A 19,334-nucleotide genomic window follows, 5' to 3' on the forward strand; every position below is an offset into this window, starting at 1 on the left:
GGGCGAGGAGGCGCCGGACAACGAGGACTACTACGGGCTGCTGAACGTGCGCCGCGAGGTGCGGCCGCGGGGCCGCGCGGGGCTGGGGCCGCGCGGGGCGGGGCGGGACGAGACCCTCGTGCTCGCCGCGGCGGGAGCGGCGCCCCTGCGGCGTGTCCTCCGCCCGGGCCGGGCTGCTGCTGCTGCCGACGGCGGGGCGGGAGAGCTCGGGCCAGGCCGCGGGGCTCCCGGTTGAGTGCGCCGGGTGAGCGGCGGCTGGGACCGAGAAATGCGTGGTTTGTTCAGAATTGTGGCGGTTTGGGCTCTCCCGGGGTGCTCCTGATGCAACTCCGCGCACGCGGGGCACACCCGCGTCCCCTCGGTCGCGGGCTCGGGCACGGCTGTGGAGACTTCCCGAACGTTTCCAATTTGGAAACACCTACTGTTTTGCAAAACATCTTTCCCGCCAAAGAAAGGAGGGTCGAGAGTCCTTGATTTCACTTTTAAGAATAGATGGCTATTAATTGGTGCAGGTTTGTTACACCGGCACAGTTTGGAACTTAATGGGAGGCAACTGCTTTTTTTATAGTAATTATTAGGCAGATCCCCAAAGATCTGGATGTAGGAACTGTGCTGTAGTTTGTTTCAGCAAGTGCAGCAGCAATATCGATCTATTATATATGTGTGCATGTGTGTATATATGTATAGATAGCTCATCAAGCCCGCCAGCCTGGGTGTGGCCGCTGTAGTTGGACGAGGCTCGTACTGAACCACCACTGCGTGCAATGGGAGATCCAGATTTGGAAGCGATTCAGTCTGATAGCTTGGAAGAGTTCCCTTTGGGACTGCTGTCAGTCCCTGAGCTACGGGGCCAGTCTCCTGTGTCTCATATGTGGGAATCTGCTGCATTCCTGAAGGAACAGCATGTGATGGCCACGCTGTTTGCAGAACTCCCTGATGCTGAGCTACTTTTAAAAAAAATTCTGTGCGACTCGAGCCCACATCTGGTTCAAAGCCGACGGGGCCATGCTTGTACATTCCTTGGGAGCTTTCGTAATTCCCCTCCAAAACGTCAGCAGCGTGCAGAGGTTAAAACGGTGAGGTGGGAACCGCGCAAGGGTTGTGACTGCTGGGGAAAGTTTAATGGTTAACTTAGCCAGGCTTCCAGAGCAGGACATTCGGGTTTTGTACAGTGGGGAGCTGGAAACTGAGTTAAAGGGGTCTGCAAGGGAGTAATTCCAACAGAGAGGAGTGTGTGCTTTGTTAATTGCCCCTTGCTAATTATCTTCAGCAATACTGTCCTGTAGTGGATGCGGTGAACAGCATGTCTGGGTACTGAGCACAGGGTGATGTGACAGCTGAGCTTGGAACTGTAGTGACCTCATGGAGGCAGGATCCTGTGAGCAGGAATTGCTCTCTGTGTGTGTGAATGGTTCATCTTTTAGAGATGTTAGTCTGCTAAAAAGGTGGTGCTGTGTTTGAGACCTTAAATGAGGCCATTTAAACCTCAAGTAGGGAGATGGGAGGCTTTTTAATGTTGACTAGGGTTTTGATAATAAAAATGTAACTTACATACAATTATTTGTGACTGCATTTCCTGGCAGTCTAAAAATGATGTCAGGGTTTCTTTAGCGGTTTCAAAGAGACTGTTGCTCATGGAATATTGAACCAATGACCCAAACTACTCAGTGATGATGAAATGCCCAATCTAACATTTTATTGAACATGGCATTTATGAAAAACGAACCTGCTCATTTCTATTACATAATCAATAGCACATTAAACCATTTATCATTAATTTGATTTTAAAATGCCATTTTGGGCCTGTATGTTCCCCTGTCTTCCCAGTCAAGTTTAAATTTGATATCAAAGAAAGCACAAGGTAGTAGAAAGAAAAAAGCTAATTGTAGCTGTCCTTACTGTCTTGGGACCAGCAAATTTGGCAGCTCCCCTTTTGCTGTATCATTTCAAAACATTAACATGAAACAGTACAAACATGCAGAAAAAACATTCTGATCTGTCCTCAAATCCAAACGGATTCCTGGCATTGAGACAGAAGTGAGTGTGTTTCTGTGATGGAAACCCTCCTTGCCACAAGTGGTAAAAAAGATACTACTTTAAGAAATTACCTTTTAGGACCTTTATTTCCCCAGTGAAAGCTAGGAACCTGTGGCAGCTTTGCTTCCTGAAGGGTGTCAAGAGTAAATGGAATTTGTGTCTGTAAATCCACCCCTGTCTGAGTGCCCCCCTCACTGACTGCACTGGGTCCTGACTGTGGCAGCCCCTGGGGACAGCCTGGACCATCAGGTTTTGGTTCTTTTACTCTGGGTGTTCTTCTAGGAATGGCTTCCTGTACCCAGGAACTGGTTCCTGCCCAGACAGTTTGGGAACTGGATGGTTGGGCTCTTTCAAGCTCTGCCTGGGGGAAGCTCTGGTTGATTTTAGCAACTGTACTTCTAAAAAGTAGGTGTTAAGCAATCGCCAAGGAATGGGCAGGACCTGCAATGCAAGGGATGTAGCAGGGTGAGGTGAGAGAGGGGAGATTACCAGGACTCTGGTAAGAGTCCAAAAATAACATTGCTGGGAGATGATAATGGAAGGACCAGGGGTTTTTCTGTATTGATTCTGAGAGAGCCATCCATGTCCTTGGAACGAGACCAGGTGCCATCTGAGGTCCCAGAGTGGTTGCAGTAAAGGACAAGGCGGGTTCGTTCTTGATGCATTTGGTGGCACTCTGTTCTCATGGTTATCTGTCTGTGGCTTTGTGGGCAGATGATGCAGCTTCCTCCCTTGCAGCACAATACAGACCCTCCTGGGGAGCAGAAAGGGGTACTGGGGAGCACAAGGCAGGTGCTGGGATGAGTGTAGAACTGTGGGTTTACATTTCTTACCTTTACAGCTGTGGAAAGTCAGTGCTTTTGAATAGCTAAGGCGTCTCCTTGAGGGTTAAGATTGAAATATGTGTAGAATTTGTTGTACATCTCTGGATTTATGTATTTTTATCTGATGCAACTCTGCTTTTTCTTGCTCTTCTGATTTGGAGGGGATAGTAGTTGCATAATACAACTAACATCTGAACATGGGTTGCTTGGGTGGTGGGGTTTTTACACAGTTTTTCATACCTGGGTATACACTGATGGGCTGTTGAGGTCCCTTGTTGCACTACAGATAGTGTGGACAATCCTGGTGTGTTTACTGAATATTTTATTAACTTATGTAATGAAGCAATAGTCCATTCTTGATTTTGGGCCAAAACAACTGACAGACTTTCCTTTCAGGGCTGATTTTGAGAGTGGCCTTTTGGAAGGGGCATTGGCTGTCCTTGAGTTCATTTTTGGTGGTTTTTACAGGCCTCCCAGGAGGAGCTGAAGGCTGCGTACCGCCGGCTATGCATGCTGTACCACCCCGACAAGCACCGCGACCCCGAGCTCAAAACCCAGGCTGAGCGGCTCTTCAACCTTGTCCACCAAGCGTATGAAGGTCAGGGGGAGGCTGAACTTTGCAGGGGGTTTCTGGGAGAGCTGTGTCTTCATGCTTTTTGAAGCTATTTATTATTACAGAGTAATAATTAAATTTTCTGGTACTTATCAATGCTGTTTCCTGCTTCTGTCCCATAAGTCAGAGGAGAAATGCCATATAAATACTGCAGGGAATGAGATGTGGAGTGTCCGTCTTACCTCCTGCATGTTGTAAATGATCTTCTTATCACTTCCCTTACTTCTGAAGACCTCTTCCATAGGAGAATAAAGACTGAAAAGCTTCAAACAGAGAGGCAGTTTCATATTGTACTGATGAACTGCTGCATCCCTGGGTTCTGTTCCCTGTCACCTGGCTGTGGTCTCCATTTCCAGCAAGTTCTTCTGTATGCTCAGACTGAAAGGACAACTGATTCATAGCAGTTAGAGTTTATTCTTGTGCCAAAGCCCTTTTCAAATACACTGAATTAAACTGAAATTTACTTAAATCCTGGTGTGCAAGTTGCACCTGGAGTGCAGGTGGATTAGAAGCTGATAGGAGTCATCCATGTTACAAACCTGGTGCACCCAGTCCTGGAGCCTAAAGACAAACTAAAGCAAAATTATGAATAAATATTCCCCCATTCAACATCAAATATGAGTGAATATTTTTTACTCCCCTAGTTTTGACTGATAAGCATTTGTTCCTTCCAGTTGGACTTGAGCATGTGTGGAGTCTTTCCTGTTGTCCCTAGGTTAGGTGTTAGGACATGTGGAAGCTTTTGCTGGGAGAGCAGGGAAGGTCTGACCTTGATGATGTGGGGAACAAAAACTCACAGTGCTTCAGTAATTTCATTTTAGTGTGGTGAGTGGCCTTACATTAGAGGCAGCAGCTTCCCTTTGAATTTTCTGGCTCCTCTTGGCTCTGCCTTGCAATGAACATGGAAATTGGGTTTAGTACCAAATGTGAGTGTAGTATGTTACAAGCAAAAATTTTGACATCTTGGAAATGAGCCATTCTACCTCCTGCCTGTTTTCTGTTTCTCCTCTTCCATCTCTTAATACCACATGACAAAAGATTAATTTTATCAGAATTCATAAAAAGCAGTGTCTGCCTGTGACATTTAGCAAGTCCAATAATATTCCACTAGTTCAGACCAAAACTTAATTACCAGTATAAGCCTCTTTTTGCCTTACTGTACTCCCCTAGCTCCCTGGGGACACATCAGTTTCCCCACAGCCACAAGAAATACATGATAATGATAAACCTGGTCTTGAAACCCTGGAAGAGGAAATAGTGATTTTTTGATTTATTTTTTTCTTACAGAAAGGTGTGTTATAGGAACTTATGCATTTAAATATGCCTTACCCTTTAAAGATTCTTCCTAATTCTGTGCCCACTCTTTTTCTAAAGTAACTGTTCTGCAGTCTCCTGTTGTGTTTTGTGTTGTCCATTGCATTGGGTGAGGTTTTGGGAGGTTCAGATTCTACACACACCTTTGCCATTATCTCTTAGTTAATGTTTGGCAAGGTGTGAACTGCCTCGTGGAAATTGCTCTGTTGGTGCTTGGCATGTACCACGTGTGGGGAACTAGGTGGGAAAGGATCAGTGGACATGGATGGTGAGGAAGATCAAAGGAAGCACCATAGAGCTTTGAAAGCCAGACAGAGGTGGGTGCCATTTCCAGGTAGGGCCCAGGGACTGCTCTGGCCAAATTACTCATAATCTGCATGGTTGTTAGAGGGCTTGCGTCACCTTCAGTCAAAGAAAGCGGTGTTAGAAACCCCCCTACACATTCACTTAGGCTGCATGTCTCTTGTGTTCTTTCCACTTGTTTCAGAAAAAGAAGAAGAAAAAAATTGGATTTGTTGGGGGGAAAAGTCAGTATGTCCTCTCAGTAAAGCATGTGGAAGCCTCAAAGGGGTTAATGTGCAACTGTAGAACAAGATGTTTCCAGGATCTGTGCTTGAATTCCAAATATCATGAGTATTTTGGTCCGAAATCAGAGGAGAAGACCAAAAACTGAGTTCTCTCCTCTCTTTTGGTTTCAATTTACAGTGCTTAGTGATCCACAGACCAGAGCCATCTATGACATATATGGGAGGAGAGGACTGGAGATGGAAGGCTGGGAGGTGAGAGAAATTGAGCACGTTATGGCCAGTGGCTTTGACTAAGCCCACCTTTATCTGCCATTGTTGTTCTATCAGCTACACTGACACCTGGCTGGTAATAAATGCCTGTTGGTTTGAAGGCATTCTTGGTTAGTTATTTCTGTCTCTCTCTGTCCCTGCTGAAACACCATGATGGATTTTCAAAGAACCTTTTGGTTTTGCACTTGACAAGAGAACAATAAACCTGACATTCAGAGTTCCCTGGTAGGATATTACCATGACAGGCAACATCTTTATCTGAGACAAATGTGTCATTATTGTCCATCTAATCCCATCTTTTTCATCTGAAACTTGTTTTTTTCAGCATCAACTAGTTTCTGAGTTTGAAATTACTTTTTCTTCCTGGGCTTGTTGGGGTGGGGTTTTTTGTGGTTTTGGTTTGGTTTAGTTTTGGTTGGGTTTTATGGGCTTTGGAACAGAACTTCTCCATTCATGTCTGTCCAGCTCTTGAGTCCCTTGCTGGCCTCTGCCAGCCCTAGTTGATTGCACTGTGCTGCTTGAAGCAGAATCCTATGGTATTGGGTCAGGTCAGCACCAAGGTCAAACTTGGAGTCAGTTGCTAGAAATGTGGAGCAGATCCAGGATGTAACAGATGTTTTTGAACTGCTTTTGGCAGACTTGATCTTATTTTGAAAAGCCAAATCAAATACTCCTTCTATCCATTCCAAAACTGGGCCTGTGTAAAAAATTCCCTGAGCCTTGTCAGGTAAGCAGCTGTGAACCAGCATAGCCTACAATCACACAACTCTCATTGAATCAGTTTACCTCAGGCTGGAGACTTTCAGTCATTTTCATTTTTGTGTCCACACTTGGTAGAGCAGTTAATGGATCGCTGAGGGTAACAGCTGCACTGCAGTGTCTTGTAGTTTTGCTTGGAAAGATCTTTGCCCTGGTTTTGTCAAGGGAATAGAAATAACAAAACCATTTTCCCTTCTCACAAGGCATGGGGTTTTCTCTCATGCCTGCCCTTTAATCTGGCACAGGTGCTTTGTTCCAAACTCTGCCTATTGAAATTTGTGCAGGGTGGTTTCAGCAGCCAGGGCAGCGTGGTAGTGCATCCTGCATCCATGGGCCTCTGACCCTCCAGCACCACAATGCCCTGAGCAGCCTCTGCCTGGTAATCGTTTGGTTTTCATTTCTTTTTGAGCAGGTTGTGGAACGAAAGAGAACTGCAGCTGAAATCAGGGAAGAATTTGAGCGTTTGCAGAGAGAGAGGGAAGAGAGGAGACTGCAGCAGCGAACTAATCCAAAGGTAAGCAAAGACTTAATCCTGGTCTCAAGAGTGGATCTGTAATTATCACCAGTGTGCAGGGTGTGCGGAGCCTAGGTGAGGGCCTGTAGGGAAGAGCCCCTCATGTGTCTATACTTGCTGCATGACTTTCTGTCTTTGCAGTTTCTCTGCATAATATAGGGAGAACAGCTCACTCTTTGAACAATCCCCTACTGAATGTTCTTCTTTTCTTAGAGAAACATGTTGGGACATAATACCTTTTTCAGCAATTTTCAGAAAATAGACCTAACGCTGAAATATTTATGATTTCTTTCCAAGTTTTCTAAATAAAATGTAACTCACTGCAGTTACCTGACAGTTTTTCCCTTTGGCACTGCTGCAGTGTCACAACAATGCAGGGAGCTATTCAAATGAAACCAGCAACAAATCTGAGGCAGCCCTGAGCCAGCTGGGCAGCAGCACTGTGAGCAAAGTCAACCTGAACAGGATTGGGGTCCTGCCAGTGTCACGGTTAGTGCCTGTTTTTGGAAAGCGTGATCGTGCCCTCAGGATGAGAATCATCCCAGCTGCTGTTCCCATCTTGGTCTGTTTGAGCAGCAGACTCTGACCCCGAGTGACTCACCTCACAGCTAACCTTGGCTGGTCAGAGGTGCTCAGGAATACCATTGGGATGGCAGGGAAAGATGGACGTGGCGATTGGCCAGCGTATCCATAGCTCAGATTCATGGTGGCTTTGCTGGCTCTTGGCTTAATGAGTGTGTGAGGCAAACCTGGGCTTTGTCAGGATGGTCCCTGACTGAAGTTTCAAAGCTTGTTGAATTACAAAAATCTTGGTTCTTATGCAGCGACTAACGTTACCAAGAGCTGCATCAATTAACTGAATGAATTCATATGTTAGTGTAAAATCACAGTGTCCTCTGAGTGCACAGATGTGGGATTGCAGTGGTGCTTAGGACTGGATCCTAAGGAAAGCATCCATCTAAGCAGAGCTGTAATATTTTGAGGCATTTACCTTGGCACTGCCTTTGGATTTGCACTGCTCTTAGCAAAGCAAGTGGACTGTACAGATCCCCAGGCTGTGGGTAGGGCATAGACACTAAGAACTGGTTTGTACTGGAAGGATAAACAAGCATAAAGTGTTGTGTGAGTATCTATTGAACGGCAAGATGCTCCTTCTCTCTGAACAGATCTTGTGGATTTTCATGGAGAGGTTCAGGTGGTTTCCTTTTTCCTTGGGAGGGATATTTGCTGTACAATTCATATGTGTGAAAAAGAAAATCGTAATATTTTGAGTGTGTTTTAGAGATACGAGGTGCAGTGAATTTCAGGAATGTGTGTGCATCTTGGTGCATCTTTCCAAAGGGTGCAGCATTGTGGCACCAGTAAGCCAAGTACAGCAGGATGGTCTCCAGTGGGTGTTTGCTAGTACAGGACTGCACCCTTCCAGGGTGGTTAGAGGTTTTCCATTGCTTCCCTCTTCTTTTGGCCTCGTTTCAAGGAACAGCATGGCATAGGAGAGGGCTGAAACTGGAGAAGCTGTAGAGTCTGGAGTCCCTTGAAGGTGACTTTGCAGATAGTTCCTGAAAGGGCAGGAGCTGGTTGTTGGTGTCACCACTCAGAACAATGAGTGCAATTGCTCTGAAATTCACCATCTGCCAAGGGTGGTTAGTAAACAGCTGGGCCACAGCCCCTGTTCCAGGGTTCTACTGGAAATAACCACACCTTTCAGTTTTAAAATATTTATCCAATTTTTGCTTCATAAGTAATCAGAAAATAAACACTGAGAAGAGGTTAGGAATCTCTGCAGCAAATAGATAGCCTGGGAGCCCAGGCAGAGAGTAGGTTCAAGTCCTGCCAGACTCTGCAATTCTTCCTTTATTTATGGTCCAGCATTTGATTAGAGAGGAGCGATCAAGGAAAAACGCTCTTTCAGTCTGAAATAAGGATTTATTCCATCTGTGCTTGGCCTCAGTGTGAGTGGGGTTTGTACCTACCCAGCTATATAGTTTCCATACACAAACTGCTCAGAGTTCAGTCTGTGCTTGCACACAGAGGGGGGGTTTTTATTGCAATCCGTACGTTTTATAGGAGCTGGGATGCTGTCAAATGGGTCCACAGGGAAGGTTTCCAAAGCATCTTGAAGTTATATGACCCAGACAAGGATCTAATTGTGCTCTTTTCAAAGAAACACACTCCTGCAGTTAGTCTGAGGGAGCACAGCAGCAGGTAGCCAGACTATTGAGCTGTGGCCTAGTTTTCCATAGGAATAAGTTTTTCTATGGTCTGAGAAAGGAAATGTTTACCACTTGCTAAAAGTATGTCTTTGTCAAGCTTTCCTTCTGATCACTAAACATAAACTAGAAAAAGAAATCAAAATATTTGACTAACAAGGTCAATTGCAAGTGAATGATACAGTTCAGTCCTAAGTTGGTTTAGGTAACTCGTAAGAAGAAGTCTGTAGAGGTTTTCTGACTAAGTTCCATTGAAGAAAATCAATTTCTAGAATATATTATTTCAACTTTCAAATACTGACAGGGCACAGTCAGTTGTGGGGAAAGAAGAAACCTGCTGTGTAAAGGTGTTCTACCTGCTTCTGTAATGTGTCACAACAGAAAAATGACCTCCCGGGATTGCAAGTGGAGTTTGTGCTGAAAAACTGCCTTTTCTCCAGTCTGTTTGATGATTTATATTGCTGTTTTGAAATATTTTCATCATTCACTTTTGCCTTGTGCATTAGGAAATGCATTTTAGAGTGGTAAAAGTAATTGCAGGACAATGGAAAACTGCACAAAAATGTAATCATGCCAGGAATGGTTCAGCCACTCATCCTGTGTACGTCAGATGTTTGCTAATGCTAAATGCCTGTTTCACTTGTCATCCCTCAGGGAACAATTAGTGTGGGAATAGATGCCACTGACCTGTTTGATCGTTACGACGAGGAGTATGAAGATGTGCCTGGGAGCAACTTTCCCCAGATTGAGATAAACAAAATGCACATATCCCAGTCCATCGAGGTGAGGAGGGCAGATGATGCCGTGTGAGCAGGGCGTGAGCGAATGAGGCACCACGGAACACAGAACACGCTGCTCAGGGGTTCTCAACAGGATTTGGGGGGGACGTGGTGGCCAGCACGGGTGGGAGGAGGCAGCTTGGAGCCAGCCAAGTGCTGGGTTGGCTCTGTAGTGTTCGGGTGACTGGTCTGTGGGCTGCAGTGGTCCTGCCCTCCTGCCAATGGGGATGCTCAGTGCCCAGTTCTCACTGAAAGGGGTGTGTTCAGTGGATGAAAGCAAATGGCACCCAGTCTTGAGGATGTGCATAAGGAAAACAATGGGAAGCATTTCCTGTTTCAGAGAATTTAGTCTGCTAGAGAGATGAGAAGGGTTTACAGCTCGAGGTCAGGACTTCAAGGTGGTACATTACAGGTGTCACAAGTGTCTGGTATGGTAAGAATTATCTGACTTTTTGCCATGCTTGATGTTTGACTACAAAACCATTTACACTTTTCAGTGGTGATTATGTCTTTGCAGAACATGCACTAAATGCGTGAATTGGGATCAGAGTTACTAGTAACAATATATTCATTTTTCAGGCACCCCTGACTTCCACAGATACAGCAATACTGTCTGGTAACCTTTCCACCCAGAATGGGAATGGAGGGGGATCAATTAATCTTGCACTGAGACGAGTGACATCTGCCAAGGGATGGGGAGAGGTAAGAGTACACCTGTTATACAACATTATATTCAATCTATTACCCAGTGTTCTATTTGGGGGGGGCAGGGGGAGACTTTAGCTGTGGTTCATCTCTCATGTTTTATAAAGTGTAGAAAAAGGAATTCTTAAAGGAATATGAGACAAAGGGAAGACCAAACCTTGTTTTTTCTTATTTTTCTCCCCCCTCCATTTGGCCATGCAATTTGGACTTCACTTGTGCAGACAGAATTGTTACCTGATGTCTCTAGTCTTTCTAATTTCTCCATCTGAAGGCACAGTGCTGTGAGCAGGCACGTTAGGGCAGTGCAGTAGTTGGCCTTTGCTTCCAAAACTGCTTTGCTTGCATGGTAGGAAGTTATGGGGAAAATAATTTGACCCCCCCAGCAGATATGGTCTGAGCAGCTGGAAGGTCCCATGTTGCACCTGAAAGCTGGGCTGTGTTTGAGATGCTTGTGGTGTCACTGGTATAGCTGGAAGCTGTCTGCGCCTTCCTTCTTGCACACAAGCTCCTGCTAGCCTGCTTCCTCAGCTCAGGAGGAGTCGTCTTCTCATTTGAGATTCACAGACTGGAGGCTTTTGATTTGTGTCAGGATTTTGTGAGGGAGGAGTTTTCTCCACGTTTCCTGCAGTGACCAAAGCAGGTGCCAACAGCAGTCACCTGTAGCTTACAAAAGTGGCTTTGTTTTACCCATGAGCTCCAACTCGGCGAGACACCTTTTCTTCTGAATGCAAAGCTGCAGAAAAGGGAGGGTGCTGAAAGAGGTGGTAAATGTTGCCATGTTACCAGGCGTGTAAAACAGCTGTGATGAAAATGATGCTTGTGACATACTTTGTCACAGTTGTAAAGGATGTTTTCTTCTAACACTCTGCATTGTGCATTCCAACAGTTGGAGTTTGGAGCTGGAGACCTTCACGGACCTCTCTTTGGGCTGAAGATATTTCGTAATCTTACACCAAGATGGTAAATATTAGAGAAATGGCCTAGTGGTTAATATTCCACAATAAGGAACTAAATGGCTTGAATTCTCTTCCACATTAATTTTGGATTTGTTTTCTGTCCTACAAAATAAGGTATTTTTGCTTTAGACTTAAGGTCATACTTGTATTGTCAAAATACTTGCATTATTTCTGGGTGTTGGTGCTCTCCCTTTCCATATTTCCAGTTTAAGGAAGGTCTGTGTTCCACATCCTAAGATTTGTACTTGATCTTCTCATTAATCGTGGTACTTGAGGCAGGATTTCCAATCAGAGCAACAGCTGTTTGCGCTGGGAGCAGAACAAAAAATGGGGAGCTCTTTTGATGCTTCCATGTGTGAGAGGGAGTTTCTGACAGAAAACAGGAGATGATGTGTCATATTTTAGAGAAATAATGCCAAATTTGCAACTAGTGTCATGTCTGTTTACAAATGAATAGAGGTCTCAGGTTGCAAAGGAGAATACAAAGTAAGGGCTGTGATTGGAGCCACGTGTCAGAGCATCACAGGAGCTCATGTAGGTTCCCTCTGTTTATATTTTTGAATTCAGTAAATATACCATTCCTTAGAGCTTGTACAGGGTTCTTGTTCCCCGAAGAGTGCTTTAGCGCTGGCTTTTAGAGCTGATGCCCAAGGATTATTAAATAGCAGGGTTGCTCTGTGCCAATAGCCCAGTGTGTTCTTCTTCAGAGACCAGGATGTTACCTGCACAGGGCAGGAAGGGGAAGGCTGGATGCAAACGGCTGCCTGGGCAGCGCTGTGTGCAGACAGTAAACCAGGGCACAGCCTGCTCTCCTGAGCGCCACTGCGGTCAGGGCAGTCTAAGTTAATTTTGATTTTTCCCTGAAAGCCTCAAGCACCATGCTGTTTGCAGGACGGTCTCTGGGCATGCAGCAAAGTTCCTGGGCAAGAAGGAATTTGAGGCCACCTGGGAGCCTGTGTTTTTTTTCACTGACAAGTTTTCCCTCATTTGTCTAGTTTCATCACCACAAACTGTGCCCTGCAGTTCTCATCCCGCGGAGTCCGCCCCGGCCTCACCACAGTTCTGGCCCGCAACCTGGACAAGAACACGATGGGCTACTTGCAGTGGCGGTGGGGCATCCAGTCAGCCATGAACACCAGTATTGTCCGGGACACCAAAACCAGCCACTTCACTGTGGCAATGCAGGTGAGAGCCACAGGTGATCCTGCCCTGTGGGAGACAGGGGCCTCACCTTCCTGTCCCACCAGTATTTTGCTTTGGGATTAGAGGTTAAAGGAGCAGCTGGTATATCCCACGTTAGACCTAATGTAGGTAACCAGCTGTTTGGCAGAGCACAGCTCTTGGCATTGTCATAGCTGACATGGGTCAGCTTAGAGTAAGGTCAGGACAACACAGACAGCAGAGGTTGTAAGTGGCAAGCACTGCTCTGTGTTCTGTGCTACTTCAAGGGTGAGAAAGGAAATTGTGGGGAAAGTTCAGCAGTGGCCAATTTTCATACATTTGTCCCTCTTGTGTTTCAGCTGGGAATCCCCCATTCTTTCATGATGGTCAGTTACCAGCATAAGTTTCAGGATGAGGATCAAACACGAGTGAAAGGTTCTCTCAAGTAAGTGCTCAAGAGGGAATTCACGTTGCTCGCAGCCTGAGGACTCTGACCTCTCCTGCTGCTGTAGGCCTCCAGGTTCCACACAAACCAAATGCTTCTGTGGCTTTTGGGAATCTGCTTTTCACCCTTTAAAGGCTGAAGTGAATGTCTTGGAGGCTTGGCCCTTTGTGCCTCTGGAGTTAAGTGGAACTTAAAATACTTGTGTATGATATCTCTGTATCATCCCCAACAAGAAAGCCAGAAGTTCTTGTTTACTACTTGGCAAGCTGGAAGGGCTAATCTCACCTTGGAGATACACAGTGAATCTTCCAGAGGCCAACATCTGCTGCAGTCAGATGCATTTCCATGCTTTACTTGTTTGGGAATTACAAGAGAAATTCAAGTGTCTTCCCTGTCTTAACAGTTCTTGGTTCTGTCATTCTAGGGCGGGTTTCTTTGGGACCATAGTGGAGTATGGAGCAGAGAGGAAGATTTCCAGACACAGTGTTTTAGGAGCCACTGTCAGCGTTGGTGTTCCTCAAGGAGTCTCCTTGAAAATCAAGTCAGTTCAAGATCACAACTCTTAATTACAGAGGCTGACCATAACCTCCATGATTCTATTTCCAGTATTCAGGTGGGAAAGTCCCAGTCCCAGGGCAATACAGGTGTATTGATACATCACTTGGAGGGGGTGCAGCTGCCCTCAGCTCTAAGGCAAGCTGTAAGCCCACCGTAAGCAGTGGGTGCCTTCCACAGGTGTGACTCACAGCCTGAGCCCCCTCAGTGTGTGTGTGTGTGTGTGTGTGTGTGTGGGCATCAGAATATTCTGGAATACAGCTTAAAGTGAGATTTGGAGCATTCTGGTAAGTGAATGGAAGATTTCTGAAAATACTAGTAGAGCTGGATTCCATGTGTATTATGCTGTACACAAGTGTATGCTTGAATTAGGGAACTACCATTACCAAATGCAGATGATTTTACCATTAATAAGGTGCAGTTCACAGAGGGACAGAGCTCATTAAGTGTCCCTGTGCTGTGGTGCACTTGGATTGGGGCCAAATACAGGCAGGGTGTGAAACTGCTGGAGGGCCTAAAGAACTCAGGCCCAAGGAAACTCATGTTTTCTAAAATAAATATTGTTATAAACATCAGAAAAATATTCATGTACACCTGCCCTGAAGGCCCATGCCATTGTTATGAACACAGGCCTTCTCTAGAAGCATTTGTCCCTTTTTCTGTTGAAATTAATGACCAAGCAAATTCTCCTAAGATTAAAAAAAGAACTTTAGAATGGTCAGGTACTATCACAAGCTGCTGCTTCAAAGTCTGGCTCTGGCTGGTGTCAGCTGCCTTTCCTACCGTTGGCTTTTTCAGTTTGTTGGGCTTTCACCTTTTTGAGCTCCTCATTCATCTCCCCTTGGTTCAGCAGCACACACTGCTGCTAAATGTGCTTCATCAAGCACATCCAGCTCTGCTTTTCCTCTTACCGTCCCTCTGCTCTTCTTTGTTGCAGGCTGAATAGGGCCAGCCAGACCTACTTCTTCCCTGTCCACCTAACAGATCAGCTGCTTCCCAGCGCCGTGTTCTATGCCACCGTGGGACCTCTCGTTATCTACTTTGCCATGCACAGGCTGGTCATCAAACCCTACCTCAGGGCACAGAAGGAGAGGTGAGTTTGCACTTTCCTGAGGAAGTCTCACTCAGGCTCATTTGTGTGAGGTTGTGGGTCAGTTGTAATTGGGGTGGGTAAGCAGACCCTGCCAGTTTCTGCCTGAATCCCAGCCATGTGTTCCTGATGAGATGTTGTCTTCCTTCTGCCAGAGAGCTGGAGAAGCAGCGGGAGAGCACAGCCAGCGACATCCTACAGAAGAAGCAGGAGGCTGAAGCTGCAGTGAGTCTTTCTTGTAACTCGGTCCTCTTAGTGAAAGAAAACTCTTTTCACTCTGGACCATTCTCTTCTGGCCATGGTGTCTGACCCTGCATGATTTCTCCTCTGCCACTTGTGTTGTGACAGGTCCGGTTAATGCAGGAGTCAGTCCGAAGGATAATCGAAGCAGAGGAAGCCAGAATGGGTAAAGATTATTGTATCATTTACTTGTTCTATAAATTTGAAGAGAAGAAGAAACAATGCAAACACGTTGTTTCTTCATTCCCACTACTGATGAAGTGCAGTGTAGTTGCTGCTGCACACGTAGTGGGGGAGCCCCACTATGACTCAGCTCCAGGTACCTGAGCTTAAGAGGGATCACAGAATATTATCTTGGGACATGGTGTGAAGTGGATCAACAGACTGAAGGCAACAGTCTGGATTCACCTCTTCACTAGAGAGAGGTGTGTGTGTATAAATAGGTGCAAAAGTTGTAGTCTGAAGTTCAGCTTTCACTGATTGCTCCCTTACATGGTTTGCTCCTGGATTGTACTGGGAATCTGATCTCTGATGGTTACTAGCAATTTTCCACAGAATGTTCCAAAGTGAACTGAAATCCATGTGGACTGTCACATCCGTGTGGCACTGAAGTCCTGTCACTCCATTCTAGTGCTGAAGGTTGCTAACAAACACCCAACTAAAAATGTTGTTCTTTGTTGGGAAGCATGGGTCCAGGCCAGGAGAATTAAGTCTCACTGAAAGCAACACAAAATGCTGGGATGGTCTTTTTGTCAGTGGAAGCCTTCCACCACAGCTGTGATTTCCTGGGAAATGCAGGTCTGATTGTAGTGAACGCCTGGTATGGGAAGTTTGTTAACGACAACAGCAGGAAGAATGAGAAGGTGAAGGTTATAGATGTGACTGTGCCTCTGCAGTGCTTGGTGAAGGATTCTAAACTCATCCTTACAGAGGCCTCCAAGGTACGTAGCTGTTCTGTCAAAGCCCAGATTCAGGGACTCAAATGTGTGGCTCAGAATTTTGGTTGAACCATATGGTGTCCTGCCAGGGGATCTCTCCAGTGGCTCTGGATCAATTCACAGATGCCATTTACATACCAAGTATTACAAACTTCCAGGAGCTTCTGTTTCTCGGGGCTTTTCCAGTGCCAGTGTCTGCACTGTGGGACAGTGGGTGTTACAGACCTTGGGGCTGTACACCAGGAACTTCCCAACCCCCTGGTTTACTTCTATGCACTGAAAACTTGCAGAGGTGATTCCCCAGTGTCTCACCTTGCTGGCAACAAAACTCTTTTTTTTTTTTTTTTTTATGACACCTTGTCTTGGCACTAATAAATGTTTTTGGCCAGCTGGAGAGCTGTGAAAGTCCATTCCCTAATGCTCAATCTGTCCTTCTCTGGTTCAAGGCTGGGCTTCCAGGCTTCTACGACCCCTGTGTGGGTGAGGAGAAGAGTTTGAAAGTGCTTTATCAGTTCCGAGGAGTTCTGCACCAAGTGATGTCAGCTGACAATGAGGCCCTAAGGATACCAAAGCAATGTAAGTAGTACAGGCTGCCCAGCATCTTCCTTGGGGAACCAGTAATGGACTACTTCAGCTCTGTGGTGAAGCACACAGAACTGGGGTTCAGAACTGGGGTTACTGGTATGGACTGACCATGACTTGCTTCTGCAGTAAGGCCCAAAAGAACTCAGCAGCAACTCTGCAGCTGTTTGTACCAGCCAGTCTGTATCTCTAACTGGGGCTGGAAGCAGAGACTTCCCACAGGTGCCAGCATCCTTCTGTGCAGTTCACAGCACTGGGTGGCTATCTGGGGACTGAATTTAATGTATGGAGTCCTGAGCCAGATTTCTTCCTTGTCCCCATTTATCTTACCTGCCAAAATATTTTCCCTGGTGGAATAGCTCTGTGAAACCAGTATCTGCTTGTGACAACTTTTACTGACACCCCTGTCAAGGGCACAGACCTTTGTTTGCCCTAGACCAGCTCCCTGCCCAGTGTGAGCAGCACATCCAACTGACAGAGCTTCCAGAAGTGCATTGGAGGCAATGTCTCCAAATACTGGAGTTGTGTCTCATTAGTGGCCAGAAATGTTCCTGCCTGTCTGTGGTACAATGGTGGGCTCCAGCACGTGTCCATTCCTTGTTCTCCCCCACAGCTCACAGGATCGATGCCGATGGCTAATCCGGGGAACACGTGTCTCTCATGGTACCTGGGTCAACGGAAACTGCAAAACCTCCCCCGGACGCTGCGAGTTTGAACAGAGACACTTTTATTTTTACTGTCTGTATAGCAGGCGGTGTCCTGCTGGTTCTGTTAGGGACAAAAGGACAGACCCTGCTGCTCCAGGCGGCTCCCAGGCAATATCTGAGTTGTGGCTCGGTACCCAATAAAGCAGTGTGACTCTGAGTGCACAGTGCTTTCTGCCGAGGGGCTGAGCGGGCATCCTGCTCCCAGCTGGCCACGGCCCGTTCGTGCACTCACACCTCCCTCCTGGCGCTCAGCAGGGACGAAGACCTGTTCTCACTTCTCCACATACTTCCTGGGGTAGGTAACACACCTTCTCCTGCTCATGAGGGGAATTTCAGTTCTCTGGCCACCTCCTGGAAGTCCCCTGTGCAAATACTTTTGGAGAGAGGTCAGTGATTGTTTCAATCTCAAATCTGTGTTTGAAATGCACTTGTTAAGAAAAGTATGTGCTTAAGTATGAATGAATTTGCCTTTTGTAGTAACATGGACCTCTTCAGCACCAGTCCATCCAGCTGCTCATTTCCAACACTGCTCTTCCAGACAAGGACACAGTGTATCATAGTTTTATTAATTTTTCTGCCACCCACAACCATGTATTGTCAAGGATTTCCAGAAAAAGAGGAAAGCAAGTGAGGGAGAAGGACAGCAATTAATTTCATTTGATTCAGATGCTGCAACTATCTCTTCACATCTAATTTATTTCTAGTAAGAATAAATGTAGTTCATAAAGTAAACCATACCAAAGTGAGGAGGGAGGCCAAATGGATAAAAAGCTGAAAATGTAACACTCATCTGCCCTTTCTGAAAAGCAGCAGTTACGGCATAAATCCATTGACTTTATCTTGCCTAGAAGCCCTGTCAGGGATTTCCAGCAGAAGGGCAGTCCTGGCCTGGTGACACAGCAGCTGGAAACGGCACCTTGTAGAATCTGCTACACACTGGGTACATCAGCATCACTGAGGCTTTTACAGAGAAACAAGGAATCATCGTGGCTTGGTGATAGTTTTGCTCTGGCGAAGTCCAGACCAGCCCTTGCTGCTCATGGGTGAGAGCAGAGGGGAAAACACCCGTGTGTTGGCAGTGCAGAGTTGCTTTTGACAACTGCTGTAACTCCTTTCCTGATGTGGACTTGGCCCCTGTTCTGGGCAGCTTTGGTTCTCTGTGCTCAGGTCACTGCACCTGAGAGGAGAATGAGGTTTCCAAAAGAGATGCTCTCCCCTCTAAAAAACAAGTTCATATTATGAAGGGGTGTTCATTTGTTTTTATTAAAACCAAAACTTTCCAGTTGTGACCAGTTCCTGGTGCAGGGCTCAATTTCACTTAGGGCCAGCATTCTGTCGATCTGAAATTAAATGTAAAATGTGCAATAAATTATATTCAGCTGAAAAGCAGCTGCCATTCCCTTTGCATCTGTAGGACGCTCCTGAGATGAAACCCCTGGAAAGCAAGGGTTGCAGGTTTTGCAAACGTAACAGCACTCTCCGTGGGACTGGGCAGAAATCTGAATCTCCTCCAGTTCCTTTTTGATGTCACTGTGTGAGGTGTACGGTCAGAAGTGAGGAGCCAGCCTGTAGAGACTAGGACATGGCAGAATACTCCCACAAGAGCATCCCTGAGAGCCAGATGCTCGGTCGGTCTCCCCAGCCCACCTCCTCCTTTCTTCCTTGTTTTTTGTCAGTGACAAGTTTTGCCAAGACTCTTAACAACAGCCCCACTGCAGAACCACAGCCTTCACCACCATATTCTTGCTGTGAGCAGCTGCCATTTTACAGCCACTACTCCCCTGGGACTTCTCTTTATCACTCTATAATTCAGAATTACCAACAGAATTAAAACAGAAGCTCTAAGCAAGCAGAGCTGAGCTTCCAGCTTAGCTTCCAGTGTGACCTAGTGCCACTTCCAAAAGGCTGAGCCACCTTTTCAGTTTGCCAAGGTGTTCAGGCTGCTGCTTTGATGGCAGCTGGCTGAGCAGCAGTGCCTACGGGATTGTGGCACATACAGGAGCTGCAAGGTGACACCAAGGCTTTGGCAGCCCTTGGGTGGTTTGGAGTCCTCCATGCTGCCTGGTGGTGGGGAGCGAGGGAGGGAGGGAGCTCTCTTTCAGCACAGC

At 46.3% G+C, this 19,334-nt stretch overlaps 1 protein-coding gene across 1 annotated transcript; it reads left to right on the forward strand.

Annotated features, from left to right (window-relative positions):
- Positions 1 to 6: 6 nt before the first annotated feature.
- DNAJC11 (DnaJ heat shock protein family (Hsp40) member C11) lies at positions 7 to 17,383 on the forward strand. Its single transcript, XM_042031927.1, has 16 exons — positions 7 to 58; positions 3,330 to 3,459; positions 5,494 to 5,567; positions 6,757 to 6,858; positions 9,723 to 9,851; positions 10,427 to 10,549; positions 11,439 to 11,512; positions 12,504 to 12,693; positions 13,029 to 13,114; positions 13,539 to 13,655; positions 14,607 to 14,762; positions 14,915 to 14,984; positions 15,108 to 15,165; positions 15,798 to 15,940; positions 16,384 to 16,513; positions 17,133 to 17,383. The coding sequence occupies exons 2-16, from the start codon at positions 3,372 to 3,374 to the stop codon at positions 17,156 to 17,158; spliced, it is 1,566 nt and encodes a 521-aa protein (XP_041887861.1). The 5' UTR covers positions 7 to 58; positions 3,330 to 3,371; the 3' UTR covers positions 17,159 to 17,383.
- Positions 17,384 to 19,334: the final 1,951 nt, after the last annotated feature.

This window comes from Corvus kubaryi, unplaced genomic scaffold, assembly GCF_017639235.1.
Source record: "Corvus kubaryi isolate FWS band 111438036 unplaced genomic scaffold, C.kubaryi_AGA036_p1.0 37352, whole genome shotgun sequence".
In the NCBI taxonomy this organism is placed as follows: Eukaryota; Metazoa; Chordata; class Aves; order Passeriformes; family Corvidae; genus Corvus; species Corvus kubaryi.

Excerpts from the sequence above, each read along its gene's own strand:
- DNAJC11 (XM_042031927.1), top strand. The coding sequence starts at position 3,372 with ATGCTGTACCACCCCGACAAGCACCGCGACCCCGAGCTCAAAACCCAG. Across the intron at positions 9,852-10,426 it reads ACATATCCCAGTCCATCGAG|GCACCCCTGACTTCCACAGA; the intron begins GTGAGGAGGGCA and ends TTCATTTTTCAG. Across the intron at positions 16,514-17,132 it reads CCTAAGGATACCAAAGCAAT|CTCACAGGATCGATGCCGAT; the intron begins GTAAGTAGTACA and ends TCTCCCCCACAG.